This window comes from Athene cunicularia (assembly GCF_003259725.1).
Source record: "Athene cunicularia isolate RWA chromosome Z unlocalized genomic scaffold, athCun1 chrZ_part4, whole genome shotgun sequence".
In the NCBI taxonomy this organism is placed as follows: domain Eukaryota; kingdom Metazoa; phylum Chordata; class Aves; order Strigiformes; family Strigidae; genus Athene; species Athene cunicularia.
Genome location: NW_020799145.1, coordinates 4252961 through 4270322, shown reverse-complemented (window position 1 = coordinate 4270322; position 17362 = coordinate 4252961). Strand labels below are relative to the sequence as shown.

At 35.4% G+C, this 17362-nt stretch overlaps 1 protein-coding gene across 39 annotated transcripts in view; it reads left to right on the top strand.

The window, feature by feature from the left end:
* PTPRD (protein tyrosine phosphatase, receptor type D) overlaps nt 1-17362 on the top strand; it is a 468274-nt gene that overhangs the window by 368920 nt on the left and 81992 nt on the right. For 21 of the 39 annotated variants that reach the window (XM_026866869.1, XM_026866833.1, XM_026866835.1 and 18 more), the window contains 4 exons: nt 2858-3067; nt 6536-6696; nt 12120-12134; nt 14464-14576. In XM_026866869.1, the coding sequence (XP_026722670.1) occupies nt 2858-3067; nt 6536-6696; nt 12120-12134; nt 14464-14576 (499 nt within the window). The remainder of the gene's footprint in view (nt 1-2857; nt 3068-6535; nt 6697-12119; nt 12135-14463; nt 14577-17362) is intronic. The other 18 variants (XM_026866870.1, XM_026866871.1, XM_026866857.1 and 15 more) reach the window with 2 other exon arrangements.

The following is a 17362-nucleotide window of genomic DNA, read 5'->3' as shown; positions in this document are numbered from 1 at the left end:
ATTGGTCTCTGCCTCACCTTCTGCCTTCAGTAACTCTACCGAGGGCATGGGAAGCTACCAACAGATGTGACAGTCACCTTCAATAAGGCAACTAAATAGAAATCTTAGTATTACAATTTATTGCCCTCATTTTTCTACCATGCAAATTTACTATAGCTGCTCATTAAACTCTTTAAAAAAAATGAAAGAGAAATATGGACTGCAGATTGTAATAGAGTCCTTGAGTACTGAATAATGATTTCTGGTCTCAAATTATGGCCTTTTTATCTGAGGAGATCCATTGCAGTGTACCAGCTTTTGTATTGGAGCATGGAAACTGATAAGAGTTCAATGAATGTAAAATCTCAACAGAGATCATCTTAGAGCTGGAAAGGAGTTGACTGTGTAGGTCTTTGAAGAGGTAATGTCCAAACACCCTCAATGCTAAAGAAGTTTGGATCCAAGTGGTACAGGTTGCTTCCATGTTTATCTGTAGCCTGTGTTTGAAATACATCAGTGAGAAATGATGTTAAAGTAATCAGTATTAAAATATTCTGTCTCAGTAGCAGAATGAATAGTAGATTGGTTAACATGCATTGGAATTGTTAATTGTGTAATTGCAAAATGCAAGATCCCATGTGGGGAAGGCAAGAAATTGTGCTAGTTAAGCTGACGCATAACAGTGAAGAAGAGACTGAAGAAAAAGAGAGCTTCCATGACTAAACATGTTCTTTAAAATTAAAATATATGTTGACGATTAGATTTTAATCTCTTTTTTTATTGATCTCTGTCTGACTCTATCTCCTCCTCCCAACAAAGAAGATTGTGATAATCTATTGTGTTAGTTCTATTTGTGTTCTGAAAAGCCTAAAACAGCTGTGTGACCTTGGAAAAATTTACGAATGCAGTCTGACATTACAAAACATTGAAGGTTTCATAAGTTAAAGATGAGAGCCACTGAAAAGAGGCCTTAGGAGTCATCACTTATCACCCAGGAAATATTCAGGTTTCTTGTAATCAAATCAGATTAATATTTGTTGAATGCCAGTATATCAAAAGTGATAAGGGAAATTGAATAAGTACTTGTCTGATTTAATAAGTAATTCATCAATGGATTATACCAGATAAGCTTAAATTCCTTCATTAGTTAGTGTATGTTTTACAAGTTTGAGCCTAGCATCTAATCTTGTTGGAAATGCGCTGGTATAAATTTAATCTTTGTTTATCATAAGAAGTATTTTATGAAATGAGTACATACATTTTGAAAGTAAATAGTTAAAAATCTGAAGTGTGGATTGTGTGTGAGGGTGTGGTAGATAATATTTTGAGCAGTAGAAAAGTTGTCTTAGGATTCATAGGTCCTGTTACTGATTCCTATCATCAATTTATTGTGTAGTGTTGTACAAAACATGAGAAACACAACTTTTGGTGCTTTTGAACAAATAAAATGGCAGTAAATTTCAGGTTTGGGATAGAAGACATGTTTACAAATCACTCCATAAACTCTTCTGAACTTCATTTAGTATTCGTGAAGTATGTTGGAAAGCACTCTTTTCCATGACTGAGATGTTCACAAATTTTGCCAGAGTGCTTGTTAGTCATCATGTTAGAGAACAAACAACAAACTGCTATTCATACCTACTTAGTATTGAGCTGTTTGTATTTCAGAGTTACCAGAAAAAGTTAAAAAGAGTTAGTATAAATTGATTTTCCAAAATATATTTTTTTTAATTTTGTATTTTTTATTCCTGGGTTTTAAATACGTCATATGACTTAGTAAGTTTTGTTGTATCAAACAGGACATAAGAAAGTATCTTGCATATTCATAGGGAGGGAGAAAATATTATTATGCATTAGGGAAGTTACTATCTCTTTGAAGTCAGCTTTGGTGAGGTTGCACCTCGACTACTGTGTTCCATTTTGGGCCACTCACTACAAGACAGACATTGAGATGCTGGAGCGCCTCCAAAGCAGAGCAGTGAAGCTGGTGCAGGGTCTTGAGCACAAGTCCTACAAGAAATGACTGAGGGAACTGGGGATGTTTAGTCTGGAGAAAAGGAGGCTGAGGGGAGACCTTATTGCTCTCTACAACTCCTTGAAAGGAGGTTGCAGAGAGCTGGGGATGAACCTCTTTAACCAAGTAACAAGTGATAGGATGAGATAAAACAGCCTCAAGTTGCACCAGGGGAGGTTTAGATTGAATGTTAGGAATAATTTCTTTACCAAAAGGGTTGTCAAGCATTGGAACAGGCTGCCAGGGAAGCGGTTGAGGCACCATCCTTGGGGGTATTTAAAAGCCATGGCACTTAAAGACATGGTTTAGTGGTGGACATGGCAGTGTTAGGCTTAGAGTTGGACTCAGTGATCTTAAGGATCTTTTCCAATGTAAATTATTTTATGATTCTATTCTATGACTGACTTTTATATATATATATATATATATATATATATATATATATATATATATATACACACACATATATGAGGTTTAATATGATGTCTGTATATATATGTCTTTAGAGAATTTATATTGCTTTATTAACTTTTTTTCCCCTCCAGAGACAACAATTTCAGACAATGAAAATTGATCCAATTGTTTCATGTTTGTAGTCTGGGCAGTGCAATTGCTACCTAGTATCTTATCTTAACCAGGATGACAAGAAATTTCAGGATTTTGCAAGAACTAATTTAGCGATAGTGATATGCCCTGTGAAATGTGGATAAATTGTATTTTTGTAGTTCCTGGTCATGTATTAAATTTTCTCATTACATTGTCAATAAGTTACATGAAAATTGTTTACAGTTATCTTTCTGTTCTTGCTTTCTGTCTCTCTGTCTCTCTCTGTCTCTCTCTCTTTCCCCTTGCTTCGTTCTAAAGCTGCTTAAGGAGATAGCTAGGAAACGCAGAAGCATTCGCCTTGCGAGGGAAGTTGAATTAAAGCCATATATTGCAGCTCACTTTGAAGTTCTTCCTACTGAGTTCACATTGGGGGATAAGAAGCATTATGGTGGCTTTGAGAATAAGCAGCTGCAGAGTGGTCAAGAATATGTCTTCTTTGTGTTGGCTGTAATGGAGCACTCAGAATCTGTAAGTTAGTTAATATTTCTCAATTCCCAAATTACCTTTCCACAGTCATGAATACATTTTTCAATGTTTATTTCACCTCCAAAAAGCTTTTTTTTTTTACAATATATATCAGAGAATCTCTAAAGTGAGTGTTTCCTTGATTAGTTCCAATCAATTTCCTGAAATTTTATATTTTGCTTGAATACTTTGGTGTATAACTGAAACTTAAGGGTCACCTTTTATTAGATATGTTGTAATCCTTTGCAAATTATGTGCTCTTGTATTTGAGATCACTGACACAGATTCTGAGGGACGATCTTCAGAGCAGCATCTTTCTCAATGTATTTAAAAGAGAATTCCTCTCTTGCTTTGGAAAGATCTGTTGAATCAGAGACATGCACAGCTAGACTCTTTAGTTACCACTGTTCCCTAACAACTTCATTCGTGAATTGTTAGTCAGATAGAAAATAGTTCAGTAATAAGGACCATTCCTCAGGTGAGCTAAATAATGAGCTGTCATTCCTCTTCATGTAATTCGTGTTGTATTTATGTCCCTTTATACTTAAGAAAATCTACTGCATGTAATATAGTAAAAAAAAAAAAAAATTAAAAAAAGACAGAAATAGGAGTGTTGAAGGAAGTTACAATATGCATTAACAGTTTTACATACGGTGTGTAATATGGTAATTTTCTAATTGGTATCTAAACCTGACAAGTACATTTTCTGGCTCAACCGTTTGAAACTACTACACCAATAAACTGAATTCTAGTCAAAGGCTTCCAGTGTGTAACCTTACAATTGATTTCTTGAGGTCAGTAGAATTTGCCTTCTTAAACACTGTGAAGTAGCTTCAATTTGAATACTTCCGGCTACATAGCTTCATGTGAAAACAATTTAAGTGCTACCTGGAAGCTCTAACATAAATCAAAAGTTCCCCTTTTACTTTTTGACAGTGCCTGCATAGACAGAGTATTATGAAGGTGCTGCACCGGAAAGGTTCTGAGGTGGTTTAAGCCCTGCCAGGACTGGAAACCACGTTGCTGTTGTCCCTCACCCACCCTTGGACCGAGTAGGGCACAAATCCCGGGGTCAAAATAAGGAGAAATTTAATACAACAGTGTAATAAATAACAAGCTGAACAACAATAGCACCAATAACAACAATAAACAGTAATAACAATAAACAAGACAAAAGATAGACAGAGAAATACCGCGGTGAACACACTCAGCCTGCCACACGTGCTTCCCGTGACAAAAGTCACAAAGGAAAGCTTCCCGTGTTCAAACACCGGACCTGACTGTCTTCATGGTATGAATAACCCATCTGGAGAAACTTAACCCTATCCTAGCTGAACCAGGACAGGTTCAAAGTGGAGAATGTAGACAGGTTTTGGCTATAAAGTTAAATGGTCAAAAATCTGTGTGTCAGAAATTGCCTCTACTAAAATTGATCTTTTTTAATACAAAGTACAATTTCTTATTTATTTTTCTCTATTAATTACGGCATTGGTCATTTCATATAACCCTAAGGTTATTATTGTTAGAGAGAAATTGGGCTGAAAAAGCAGAAATAAATAGGATAGTAAATTTTCAGCTGAGAAGTCTGGTATTGCAAAATGTATCCAGGGGCCTACTGCTGAAGATTCTGAAAGGCTTTACTAAACTTCCAATGTGGAAAATAACTGGTTTAGCATGACATCTGAAACATCCGTGATTAAGTAGCATGAGGTCGTCACAGAGACAGAAGAGTTTGTAAGGGCGAATGACCTTCAACTCCCAATGCTCTAGTGTAACTCCTTTTAAGAGCTGGTTTTCTTCTAGGACTGTAGATTCTACTGGTTTATGAGTTGTAACTTGCAAGGGATATTTTTCCCGATACTCAAAAGTACTTTTTCCATAAGTTTTCTCATTCAGAGATCAAAAAATTTCTTTGTTGATTGGGAAAATGGAGAATTTGCATTACAAGAGGACGTGGGAGGTCTGGATTTGTCTAACAGTAAAATGGAAGCTAAGAGAGCTTATGATTACAGTCTATAAATATGTTAAGCAAGTTATCTAGAGGAAATGAAAAATAAATTGGCAAAATAATAAATGAGTTTAAATTAGTCATTAATACAGGCAGGTTGAAAATTAAAACCAAATCCTATTTATTGGAGAAGAAGTAGTAAAGCATTCATTCTGTTATCCCTCATTATTCCTCTGTATCCTCTGTATGTAGACTCCCCAATTTTAAAACGTTTGGTGCCAGGTTTAGTAAAAGAGTATAACATAACTGAATGTTGTTGGCATGGGTACTCAGTACCAGCTATAGTAAGTGCCTGATCTTTGCTGGTCCTAATCCCATTGTTAACCTTAAACCCAAACACTGTGCAGCCCAGACCCAAAACAAGGCCAAATGAAGTGTAAATAAGCATGTCTCTTTTGATAACCCTTGTCCTGGCTTAGGACATCTTTCAGAGTATAGTGCAAACATGGTAAATGAAAACTAATCTGTTCTGCTAGTTACCTTATTCTATTTTAGCTGGCATTCCTGATCTACTGCTGAATCAAGTCCTTTGAAAGAACTGTAGTTCAGATCCTAGTTTAGCACTGGTGGAGACACTCCAGCAAAGACAAGAAATAAGTACAAACCATTCTCTGCTTCTGACTTTACTGTAGCTCAGTGTTCTTTATATGATCTAATTTTAGCAGGCTGGTTCCTCAACCTCTCCTGTCTGTAACTTCAACTTTGCACTCAGCCATAGATCAGACATCTCAGGTCAATACCAGAATCAAAAATGTTACAGTTTTCTTATCACAGGTCTTATCCAAGGCCAGGTAGCTTTACACCATCCAATAAGGCAAAGATTTTCAACAGCCTCTGTTGGTTCATAATTCTAGTTCCACCCCTAAGTAAGACTTAGATTATTTAGTTTCCCTTCCTATTCTACAGTTGCTTCCTCGGTTTTTCATTCTTCATCTTCAGTAGGAACACTCTGTCAGCCAGTTTTTGGTTGATCAAAATGCACCCTACTATTGCTATAGGACCCTGTCCTAGGAAATTCCTACATTCGGTCCCCTTTATTTTTACCTATAGTACTCTCATACTTTCAGAATTGTCCTTTCAGATCTTTCAGGAAGAAACTGTTAAGCCAATATAAAACTAAAAAAAAACCCCAACTAAACAAAAATTAGGAACTGATTGGGTCATATTCCTCAGTTTCCTAATGCTTTATTTTCTCATTCTCTGCTAAAGTTACAAAGTGTTCTGTGAAGGACAGTGTTACCTCATTTGTCCGCAGATCACTGATATATGTGGAGTACAAAATAAATATATTAATAACAACATACTGTTTAGTTTACAAGTTTTCATGCTGCTTAATTTGAAGAAAAATATCATTTTCACATTGCTATTCATCATTATCTTGTATAGATTTATTTTAGATCTAGGTTACTTAATATTTTAAATGCAATCCTTTATCATTAAGTAAGATTTATTTTATTTTATAGACTATGTATGCAACCAGCCCATATTCTGATCCTGTTGTGTCAATGGATCTTGATCCCCAACCAATTACAGATGAGGAAGAAGGCTTGATTTGGGTTGTCGGACCAGTTCTTGCAGTGGTGTTTATCATCTGTATTGTCATTGCTATACTTCTTTATAAAAGGTAAGTTTATCTTTTGTTACCAGGAGTGTAACTTTCTGATATATTGGCCTTTTTATAATGTTTCACACTATATTGTTTGTACTACAGTAGTAACTGTCATTCTTTGGTATATTTCCATATTTATTAATGGTTTTCAGAACACTGCAGAAATTTTTGTAGATTGACTGAAAGTTTTCAATAATTACAGGTATGCGGGCACATTTTTCTGCTGATGACACTCTATTAACATTTCTGCATTTAAATGTTTTTTTCCACTTAGCATACATTTGTGAGGAAAATATATGCTTGCATATAAATATGTATGGAATTCACACATTTGACTTTTCAAAACTTACTTTTAAATGCACAGTAGTAATACATTAGGGGTTGCATTCAGCTTGATGTTAAACGTGATTTTCATCTCCACTCAAGTAATTTGAGGTTTTACTTTTGACAGTTGACCTCAATTTGGCAGTGTATCTATATGAATTTGAAGCTCTGAAGTGAAAGATTAAAGAAACACCAGTAGCTGTTTTCTGCTAATCTTGCAGTGAGATCAAACTTCACTTATTCTTCTTTCACTGTCTATGACTGAGATGTAGGTTTGCTATTACACAAAGGACTTTCCTCTGTCTTACAGCATACTAGATGAAAACTGTGTATGATGCCTTAATTTATACATATCAGCCTTTTACAGTGTAAATGAGTTCATAGGGGTCAAGATACTAAATCAAAACCAAAGAATCAAACTCAAAAAGTTTATTTTAACATTTTGATTTTGTTCTTATACTAATACTTTATTGAAATACATTGATAAAGTATAATTGAGGAATACTATAAAGATGCTGTGACCTTGTTGGGGGAAGGGAATGCACTAGGGATAATTTGATTAAATAGAGTATGTCTTCTAAAACTAACGGCTGATTAGTGATGCTATCACCTGCATATACTTAAATTCTGCTACCCTGTATACTCTTCCCACCCTAAGTGTCTCCAGTCAGATACCTCTGAAGTTGCATGTAGAGAGCTGGCTTCAGGTTTTGAAGAGAGAATTCTTTGTTCAGCATAAAAAAACAGTCCAGGGTTAACCTTAGCTTTGGATTCCAGATACACGTTTATAGAACAATCTTTAGGGCTGTAATCATACAGCAGCATAATACATGGTCTATTGCTTAGAGATATTGTGTCTCTTGAAGGTATCTATTAGTGCCTACTGTCTCAGCCAGGCTAGTTGATTAGCAACCAGTGAACCTCTGTTTATGTATGTCTGTCACTTCAAAAACTTGTTATTAGAGATACTCTAAAAGTGAAATACTCCTTTCTTCTGATTGTTTTGGAGTACTAAAAATAAAACTTATCTCAAAACAAATCCAAACACTGGCATATAAAGCATTGATTACATTTATGGAACCATAAAACAGTCTTCAATTCTATTACCAAAAGAAATTATGGGCATATTCTACAAATGAACAGGTAAAATTTGTTCATCAGTAGTGTGAAGAGGCTGTCATTCAGTGAAACAAAGGGACACATTTTCCATCTATTATTTACTGCTGGTATGAGAACTGTTCAGGCAAATGTCCATATGTATTTATTTATTTTTCTATTTTCAGCTATAAGCTGTAAATTGTTAAACTGCACTGATTTGGCAAATTACCTCTGAGAAATTATGATTGCAGTTTGATCAGTCTGTGGTCCTTTGTGAACTTTTCATTTCTGTAAAAAAAGTAATGTATAAGTGGATTTTTTTTCTAGAGTATGCAACCTGGATGCAAGCTAACACCTAGAATTTGATAGCTTTGCTGTCTGTAGAATAGCAATAACTAGACAAGACAGGAAGGATATTTAGCATAGTTATTTGAGAAAACGGTGAAATTTTTTTAAAATTTAACTTTTAACTGTGTTAAAGGGAATTACTGTGGTTACAGGAGTTGAACATGGTAAAAAATATGTAATAAAAAGTAGGAAAATTGTTAATATTAATGGATGCAAGAAATTCTTGAAGTATATTTCTAGATTGGGGCATAAGTGCATAAGGAAATAAAACAAAGGATAGAAGACATCTGCCTAATACATGAAAACACATGTGAAAAATAATAAAAAGAGGAGAATGATGTTGGAGGATATGCAGTGGAAATAAGACAACTGGGAAATGACCATGTCTTTCGATATGTGAAGGGTGGTAATTCAGATAATGGTCAGCTATGCTTAATTCCCTTTGTCCACAGAAACTTTTATGAACAGACTTTACCACTAATCTCATGATTTTCAATACTACTTTTACATTTTAATTTCAGTCATAGAGAAAGGATGACTGCAGTTTCTAAAAGAATCATTTTAAGGGGAGTATTCTTGCCTTCCTTTAAAACAGACACTGTTCAGAAAGAGTGGATCAGTTGTGTGGTTTTGTGTGAAGCATATTTAACTGTCCCAAATTAATATTTGTTTGTCAGTTTCTATAAAGGTTATTTCCCCTGCATTTACTCGTCTTAAAATTTGAAAGCAAAGATACTGCATAGAAAGATTTTTGGATTATATATTAGAATATAGCCAGAAAGTCATTGCAGCTTGCTACTTAACAGTAATAAATGGGGAAAACACTGAAGAGTATATTTTATTGTCATTGGATACAGCTGCAATATGATATCCAACACAATTGAGGGTGATTAATGTACTGTGTGCAGAAGAGCTCACAGATTCACAGAACTAGAGGATCACACCTCTAGAGATTGCCCTGGCCCAGCCCTGCTGAGAGCGTGGCCAGCTACAGCAGGTTGCTCAGAGGCACGTCCAGGCAAGTTTTATTATATCCAAGAATAGAAACTCCACAGCTTCTCTGGGCAACCTGTTCTAGTGTTCAACTCTCCTCACAGGAAAAATGGTTTTTTTCCCTGACTTACACTTGATTTCCTGTGTGTTTGTCATTGAAGTCTTTGCAAATGGAACTGAATTAGCCGGTGACCAGTTCAGTGTTCTCTGTCATTGCAGCGGTGATACCACCCTGCAGTCATAGTGAAGGGAGACAGTTATTTTGGAGCACGTCTTTAATCTATTGGACTTAAATCTAAACAGTCAAATTTAGAGATCCAAGTAAATAAAACAAACATCACTTTCTTTTTGGTCATATTTATGCCCTCAAGAAAATAAATTTTTTGCTAGTTCAAACATGGAGTATAATATACAGCATAGTAAGATTTATATCCAAAATCTCAAAGGCAAACACCTAGATATAGAGATGGTGCAGGCTAAATCTCCCCTAGAGGCAATGCCTAACCATTATGAGGGCTATTTGAGTCACAATTTATATATCAAGGTTGTTTTGATCAAGCAGTACCTTTCTGCAACCTGCAGCTTAGGCAAACCTACAATAAATCCTTTCAACTCGCTTTTGAGTGTGTGATACATGTTCAATTACACAGGACTTAGATGATTGGGAACCCAGCTAATGAATGTTGAAGAGCTCTAAAAGTTGTTTGGTGTATCTCAGAAACTGACCAACTAGAATGATAATGCATGTCCCCATGAAGCATCCTTTCATACCATTTTTTTTCTCAACATATCTTTTTATGTGGCTATTCCTCCTGGCTTTTAAGTAATCACAAGTTCTCTGATTTTAGCCTTTCACTGATGAAAAGCAAAATGTTCCTCATTCTAGACCTTTCTACAGTCAGGTTTGTTTTGTTGAGGTGGGTTTCCATTTGTAGGGGAAATAAATGAAAGACATCTTGACAGACTTTGTGTTGTTTGCTCTTATCAAGTGCAGCTTTTTGATTTGGTTCAGAAGACAGGAAACTAAGTCTAAATCTTGAACATAGTGAACTTTGGCACTCTGAATCATGGAATCACAGAATCATAGAATGGTTCAGGTTGTAAGGGACCTTTAAAGGTTATCTAGTCCTACTCCCTTGTAAGGAGCAGTGACATCTTCAACTAGATCAAGTTGCTCAGAGGCTCGTCCAAGGATCTACCACCTCTGGGAAGACTGGGCAAATGTTTCACCACCCTCCTCATAAAAAAATCTCTTCCTTATATCTAGTATGAATCAAACCCCTTTTAGTATAAAAGCACTTCCCCTTGCTCTATTGCTACAGGCCCTACTAGAAAGTCTGTCCCCATCTTTTTAATAAGCCTCCTTTAAGTAAGAGGGGGGTCAGGGGTGGGAGGGTGTCACTGTGTGGAAGGCCACAGTAGGTTCTCCCTGGAGCCATTAGTTCTTGAGACTGAAAAACCCCAACTCTCTCAGCCTTTCTTCATAGGAGAGGTGTTCCAGCACTCTGACTATTTTTGTGAGCCTCCTCTAGACCCACTCCAACAGGTGCATGTCTTTCCTGTGAGGAGAACTACAGAGCTGGACACAGTACTCCAAGTGAGGTCTCACCAGTGTGGAGTAGAAGGGCAGAATGACCTCCCTCGACCTACTGGCCACCTGCTGATTCCTGAGCTATGAGAAGAAATATGCTTCTAAGGGAAAAAACAGATGTTCAAAAAAGCACTGAAATGAAAATGGGGAAATCTTAAGTGATGACGAAGGGTTCTAGAAACTCTTTTTCATAATATGTGAGTAATCAGGTCATTGCAGACTGCAGGCTATTAAAAGTTTATAGAACACCTATTTATTATAATCAACAGACAGACAGACATTTTATTTAGTGTGTCTGTAGGAAAACCTGTTGAGAGATAATAAGCTATTTTCCCTGTTTAGCTGATCTTTATAGATCATAGATCACTACCTATCTGTATAGATCAGTCTAGACCTCAAGTATATGACGTCCCTTCTAAATCTAAAAAGGTGTGTAATATTTTGCTGAGGAAAGATTTATGCTTACCTTACTTTCCAAGGTATTGTTAAAAATGTCTTGCCATTTTATTACCTGGTTATGTAAAATAGTTTTAAAAGTTTTTAGTTTTATTTTTAATTTAGTATGCCATATGTATCTCATGTATTCAACCTTGTTCTTAGATTTTCTTTCTCTCCCTGTTCTTCTCCCTTTCTCTCCTTCCTTTTCTCTTCTGCCCTCGGCTTTCATCTTTCCTCTCGTCCCTCCTCTCTTCTCTTTTCACTCTAGATTATAAGAAGGAACTACATTTTAATGAGATGTCATTTGTCGGTGTGATGTTAACGTTATTTCTATGCTCAAATTAAACACCCATTCTCCATTATCTCACTGGCTAAAATTTGAGGTGGCACTACTTTGCAGATAATGTCTAAAAGACGTAATTTTTTCAGCAGAAGATTCACTTTGGACTTAACCTTGTGTCCTCCATTTATTCTATGTTTCCTAAGCATTAAATATTTTGATGAACTGTCACTTCTTAATTTAGTAGTTATATATCTTTACTGCAAGTAAACATTTCTTACATCTCTTGTTGTCATGCTTACCCTGTTTGCTGCTGTTCAACTAACATTTCACCTTTTCTTCCCACTTTGCTGCATTAAAATGGAGCAGTAAACCTGACAGGTGAGAAGTGAAAAGTAATAACTCTTCATGTATTCCAAAAAAGAGGAAAAAAGGGGGGACAAAGTTACCATGATAATGAACTAAGACAAAGCATCTGTCAATCTGTGTGAATGTAGACAATAATATATCAAGATGAAGGCAACTGAAAGATTTGTGTTTCCAGCACTGAAAAGTAATGTAACATATGCAGACAAGTTTCATTGCTTTTTTTGTGTGTGTCTGCACTAGGTTCATTTTCAAGTGACAGCACAACTGTGCAATATACATATGGTTTTATTTCTGGTTTAATGAAGTTAAAATAGAGGTTCTTTTCTATAACCAAATCTGTTGAAGGAGTGTGTGGTTGTGGTTGAAGTGCTAGCTCCTCTAAATCTCCATAATGCTCCATCCACACAGACTCAGTGCTGTCTTGCAGTTCTACAAGTGAAAATGATAAGGTTATCTCATTTGTCCTTTGTAGATTTTTTCCACCTATCTCAATACCATTGCATAATTTGAAAGATTTCTGATGTCTAGTAGAGTTTGGAAAGATACAAGAAAGACAGAATGATTATGAGACTAATAATAAATAATAAACCATTCTATTTTCCTATAAGTATTCAAAATACTCAGATATAGGATTAAAGATATTTTAGTGGGTTTAGTAGATTAATATGAAGTTGTGCTGCCCAGTACTGACTTGCAAGTGGAAAAATGGTAAATTAAGCTTGACCCTGGACAGTTCCACTGATCCCTAGACTTTAGGAAAAGGAAATGTAGATGAAGATACTTCTTGGAAGCTGCATCACACCTTTTGACTTAAGAAGAAAGAACACTAGGGCATTGTGCTACTATGGTAAGAGTTTGAGATAGGTAGAATCAAAAGTAAAAAAGGCATTTTAACTGAGTTTCTTCATATAACTTTTTAAAAAGAGTAAAAGCAGAAGAATCAGATTAAATCTTGATCGTTTCACTGAAGAGAAGCTATGCAAGTGTTAAGGTATTTACCAGAGAACAGATGGAATGCTTTTATAGCAAAACATTTTTCCCACCCCACCTCACTCCCCCTAAAATCATAGAAATGGTAACTTTCAAATAATTCCTGCAATGATGTTGCGGTTTGGCTTGTTTGTATAGTCTTCGAAATCTTGCTGCGTGCACCTTTCATGAATGCCACCAGGTGTTCATCATTTCAAGAACAGCAAGAAATCAATTGGAGCATTTTTAAGAGGGGACACCAACAGAATAATAACACATTTAACATTACCACATTGTGAGTCAATTAGAAAAAAAAAAAAAAAATAGTTGTATGTTACAGCAAATATTGGACACCTGGAAAAGATCTTGCTATCATAAGACTTATAATCATCCCAGTTCTGCTTCTGCAAAGTATCTGCCACTGTTTGCATCTTCATTTTATATTATATGAAGAATATCTACCACTCTGCGTTTTCATTCAAGAATCTGGAACTATAATGCTGTAATTTTAACCGAAATCCTTCTTCACTAGTCCTCTGTGAGTTTTTGAATGAAAACAGAAACTGGTCGGTATTTTCTTCATGTAACATAGTTCTCCATATTTTGCATTCAGAAAATTATACCCTCAAATGATGGGAGTGCATTTTACCAGAACTGTCAGTCAGAATATATGTGGACTCTGCTTCTCTGTACAGAAAACGAAGTGTACAAAAGTTTATTCATTTGTTTGTCTGTCTCATTATGTATTTATTTATTTTCTGTCTTGCTTTTTCTTTCTTGCTTTCTTTTTTCCTCCTTCCTTTCTTCCTTTTTTTCTTTCTTTACTTCTTCCTTTCATCCTTTCTTCCTTGCTTGTTTGTTTGCTTTCATGCTTGCTTTTCTTGCCCAGCTTGTTTTGCGCAGATTGGCAGGCATACTATAATTGCAGTCTTGATTTGATCAGAAACAGTCATATAGAATCTGACCATTGAATATGTAGGTTTGTTCATCCTAATTACATGCTCAAGACTTGGCTACTTTTTAATAAAGGTATAGCTAGCTAACTTTTGAAATAGAGAGAGTGTGAATTTTCGCGAGTTTCATGTTGTAATACTTAACTATTTGGATGCCCAGAATGATGATCTAGAGAATCAATCTAGGGCATAGTGTAGCTACTTTCCCTCTGACATTACTATATTGAGATTCATTTTGCCATTGCAAATTGTAGTTGCCCTACCCAGCATGCACAACTATTTGCCTTTGCACTAGATCAAACACTCCTTCAGAAATAAGCATCTCACCTTTAGAATATAATGCTTAAACACTCAGGCACCTTTATTTGTCAAGCTAACACCTTGATCTTATGTTTATGTGTGTTCACCTTCCCATGCAGGAAGAGGGCTGAATCTGATTCTAGAAAGAGCAGCATACCCAACAGCAAGGAGGTCCCCTCTCACCATCCTACAGACCCTGTAGAGCTGCGACGCCTTAACTTTCAAACTCCAGGTAAGAGACAATAATACCTCACCGAGATCTCTGAGATCACAAACTAATTAGTGGTGCTGTTACAGAACAGAAAGATTGATTGTTTAGAAAAATGTATTTTGATTGCTTATGAGTTTTTGCACAATGTATTTCTTTTTTAGTTTTGGAAATAATGCTGTAATTTCTATAAATAAAAATCCTGCATGAAACAAAATTTAAATTCTGTAAAGAAGACCCCAAAGTCACATATGTTGTATGGATGTGTTTTACGTGCTAAAATTCCAAGCTAAACCTAACAATGCTAGAAAACGTTATTGGGAAATATACATCCCTCTGTTTAATAACAATATTCTTACAGCTACTTCTTTGTAAATAAGTTTCCTCTTATCTACTGGTTATTATCAGGTAATCCATTAACATTGGAAGTTTCACTACATTGCAAATGTACAACACAGAAAAGAAATACTAACTAGATAAATGGTGTCATCTTTTAAAATCAGTCTATATATTAAGATCAAGAAGAATATTAACATGTCAGTAGTTCTGATGATAGAAGTAACACACTCCCAAATATTTTGCTTACTTATTTATTATTGTTTTCGTAAAGCTTTTTGGTTTGATTATAAAGAAATGCCTGGAGAGAAATACTTAAAATAGTATTGATTTTTCTACCACATTTTTGTGAGTTGATTTTTTTTATTTAATTGGTTTTATTTTGATCATGAGGTATTCCAGTAGACTTGTTTTCTATTACAATATGATTGCACAATTTCCCGGTCTTATGCTAATTACTTACTAAATCTTCCTGAACCCTTGTGTTTGTCAAATTTATTACATGAAGCACAAAAATTAAGGAATTCAAACTCATAAAGGTAGGAAATCAAGTACTTGAGATATTGAGGGATTAGATGCAGAAGCTGGCATACTAAATGCCACAAAAGGTGAACTGAACTTGCAAATCTCATTTCTGATCTTCTATATTAAGATAGTGTTGCCCCAGCAGTAGCAGATCTGCAAAGTAGTGAGTTTGGGACTAAAGACCCAAGATCCACATGGCATGCATATGGCAGAGGTAGAAAAGGAAGAATGTGAAAGCTTGAGTTTTACTTTTGTCTTACTTTTTCGGTCTGTTTAAGTACACTGAATGCTCTTTAGCAGCTGGGGCAAATTAGGTGTGTTTCAGGAGTGCATTTTCTACTTCAGTATCATCTGAATATGGGAATCTTGTTGATGTCCTGATGTCCTCTGGGACCTCTCAACAATGCAAAATAATGCAGTAAATGAAAAAGATTGAAAATTTTGATTCACAGTTGTGTTTCCGAGACTGCAATATTAATGTAGATTCATCATTACTGAGCAAATGTTTCAGATTATATCCAGCACTTTTATACAAAATTTTAAAGGTTGTTACAGCGATAGAAGTATACATGCAGGTCTTTGAAACGTGGAGAAAAATTACAGTTCTTATAGTTTAGTTTATGCCTCAACAAAATTATTATCTATATACAGATATATATTGAAGAGTGGATGGCTTAATATCTACATATATAAGCATAATTTTCTGCTGTCCATGTATTTAGATATGGAGTCTTACCTATCCATTGCATATTCACCATAAATTAAAATAAAATGGGGGGGGGGAAATGCTGCCAAGTCTTAACAAATTTACATATAAAATTAATTTATTGTAATTAATTCTAAATTTACCTTTATAAATGTACAGTTATTAAGAACTGGCAAAGATAGAATGGTAATTTTACCTCATTCATCTGGAGAGGAGTGGAACTGTATCTTTCCTTGCAGTGCTATAGTTTATCTGGGAAGTTTGCAGTTTTCTGTGAAGCTAGTTGACCAGAACATCTGCAATCTGTTTCCTCCATCTTTTTCTTTGCTGCAAACCTTTTCATGAAACAGAGGATTAAAATTATGATTAAAAATTTAGTACAGAACTGAAATTATGTTCTTTTTTCCTAATACTGTACCACCTAAGACCCCTAGTCACAGGTCAGGTCATTATGTTACTCAGCATGCCAAATATCAAGGAGAAAATTCCTACCCCAGGAGATTTGTCTTGCTGTGTAACACCTTGCTAATTAACATGTTCTTAATATGTAATCTTAGCTCCAATTAAGCCAAGGTATAGTTCTTGTGCTAGTAAAAGCAGAACCTCAGTTAACTGACATTAACTTCAATTAGGGCTACCATTTCATTAAAATCCACCTGAATTTAACTTAGATCCTGCTGGAAAGTTTATCCAACTGCACACAGTAACACGCTGTTAAACAACATGCAAGACAAAGTTTTTCCAAACAAATGTAGAGAAACTACATAAAGACTGTATATTCCGGATGGCAGTTTTGTTGGATTTTGTTGTTCTTTTACTTTCAGATGTGTGGGTTTTATTTTCTACCAGGTAGCAGTGGGCAGTAGGATACTGCTGGGGCAGACAAGGCAACTGAGAGAAGGGATTCAAGTTGATGTGGTTATGAGTTATGTTTCTTTTGCTGACACATCTGCAGTTACCCTCATACAACAGCCCTATCTACTTTGTAAAATGTTACCATTTCAGGGCATTACTTATAAATAAAATAAATAACAGAGTGGTGAATGTACTTTAATAATCAGTGTATGCCATGTCAGTCCAACTGCATCAGGATAGATGATTTGACATCATTGTTATTATAAAGATTTATTTATTTAGATTATGAAAGCATCCAGAGTTTTCTTGGAGCTTTCCAAGCATACCAGTTGCTCGCAGTGGGAGAGGAAAATAAAACTTTAAAATGCATCCATAATGTGAAGAAGTG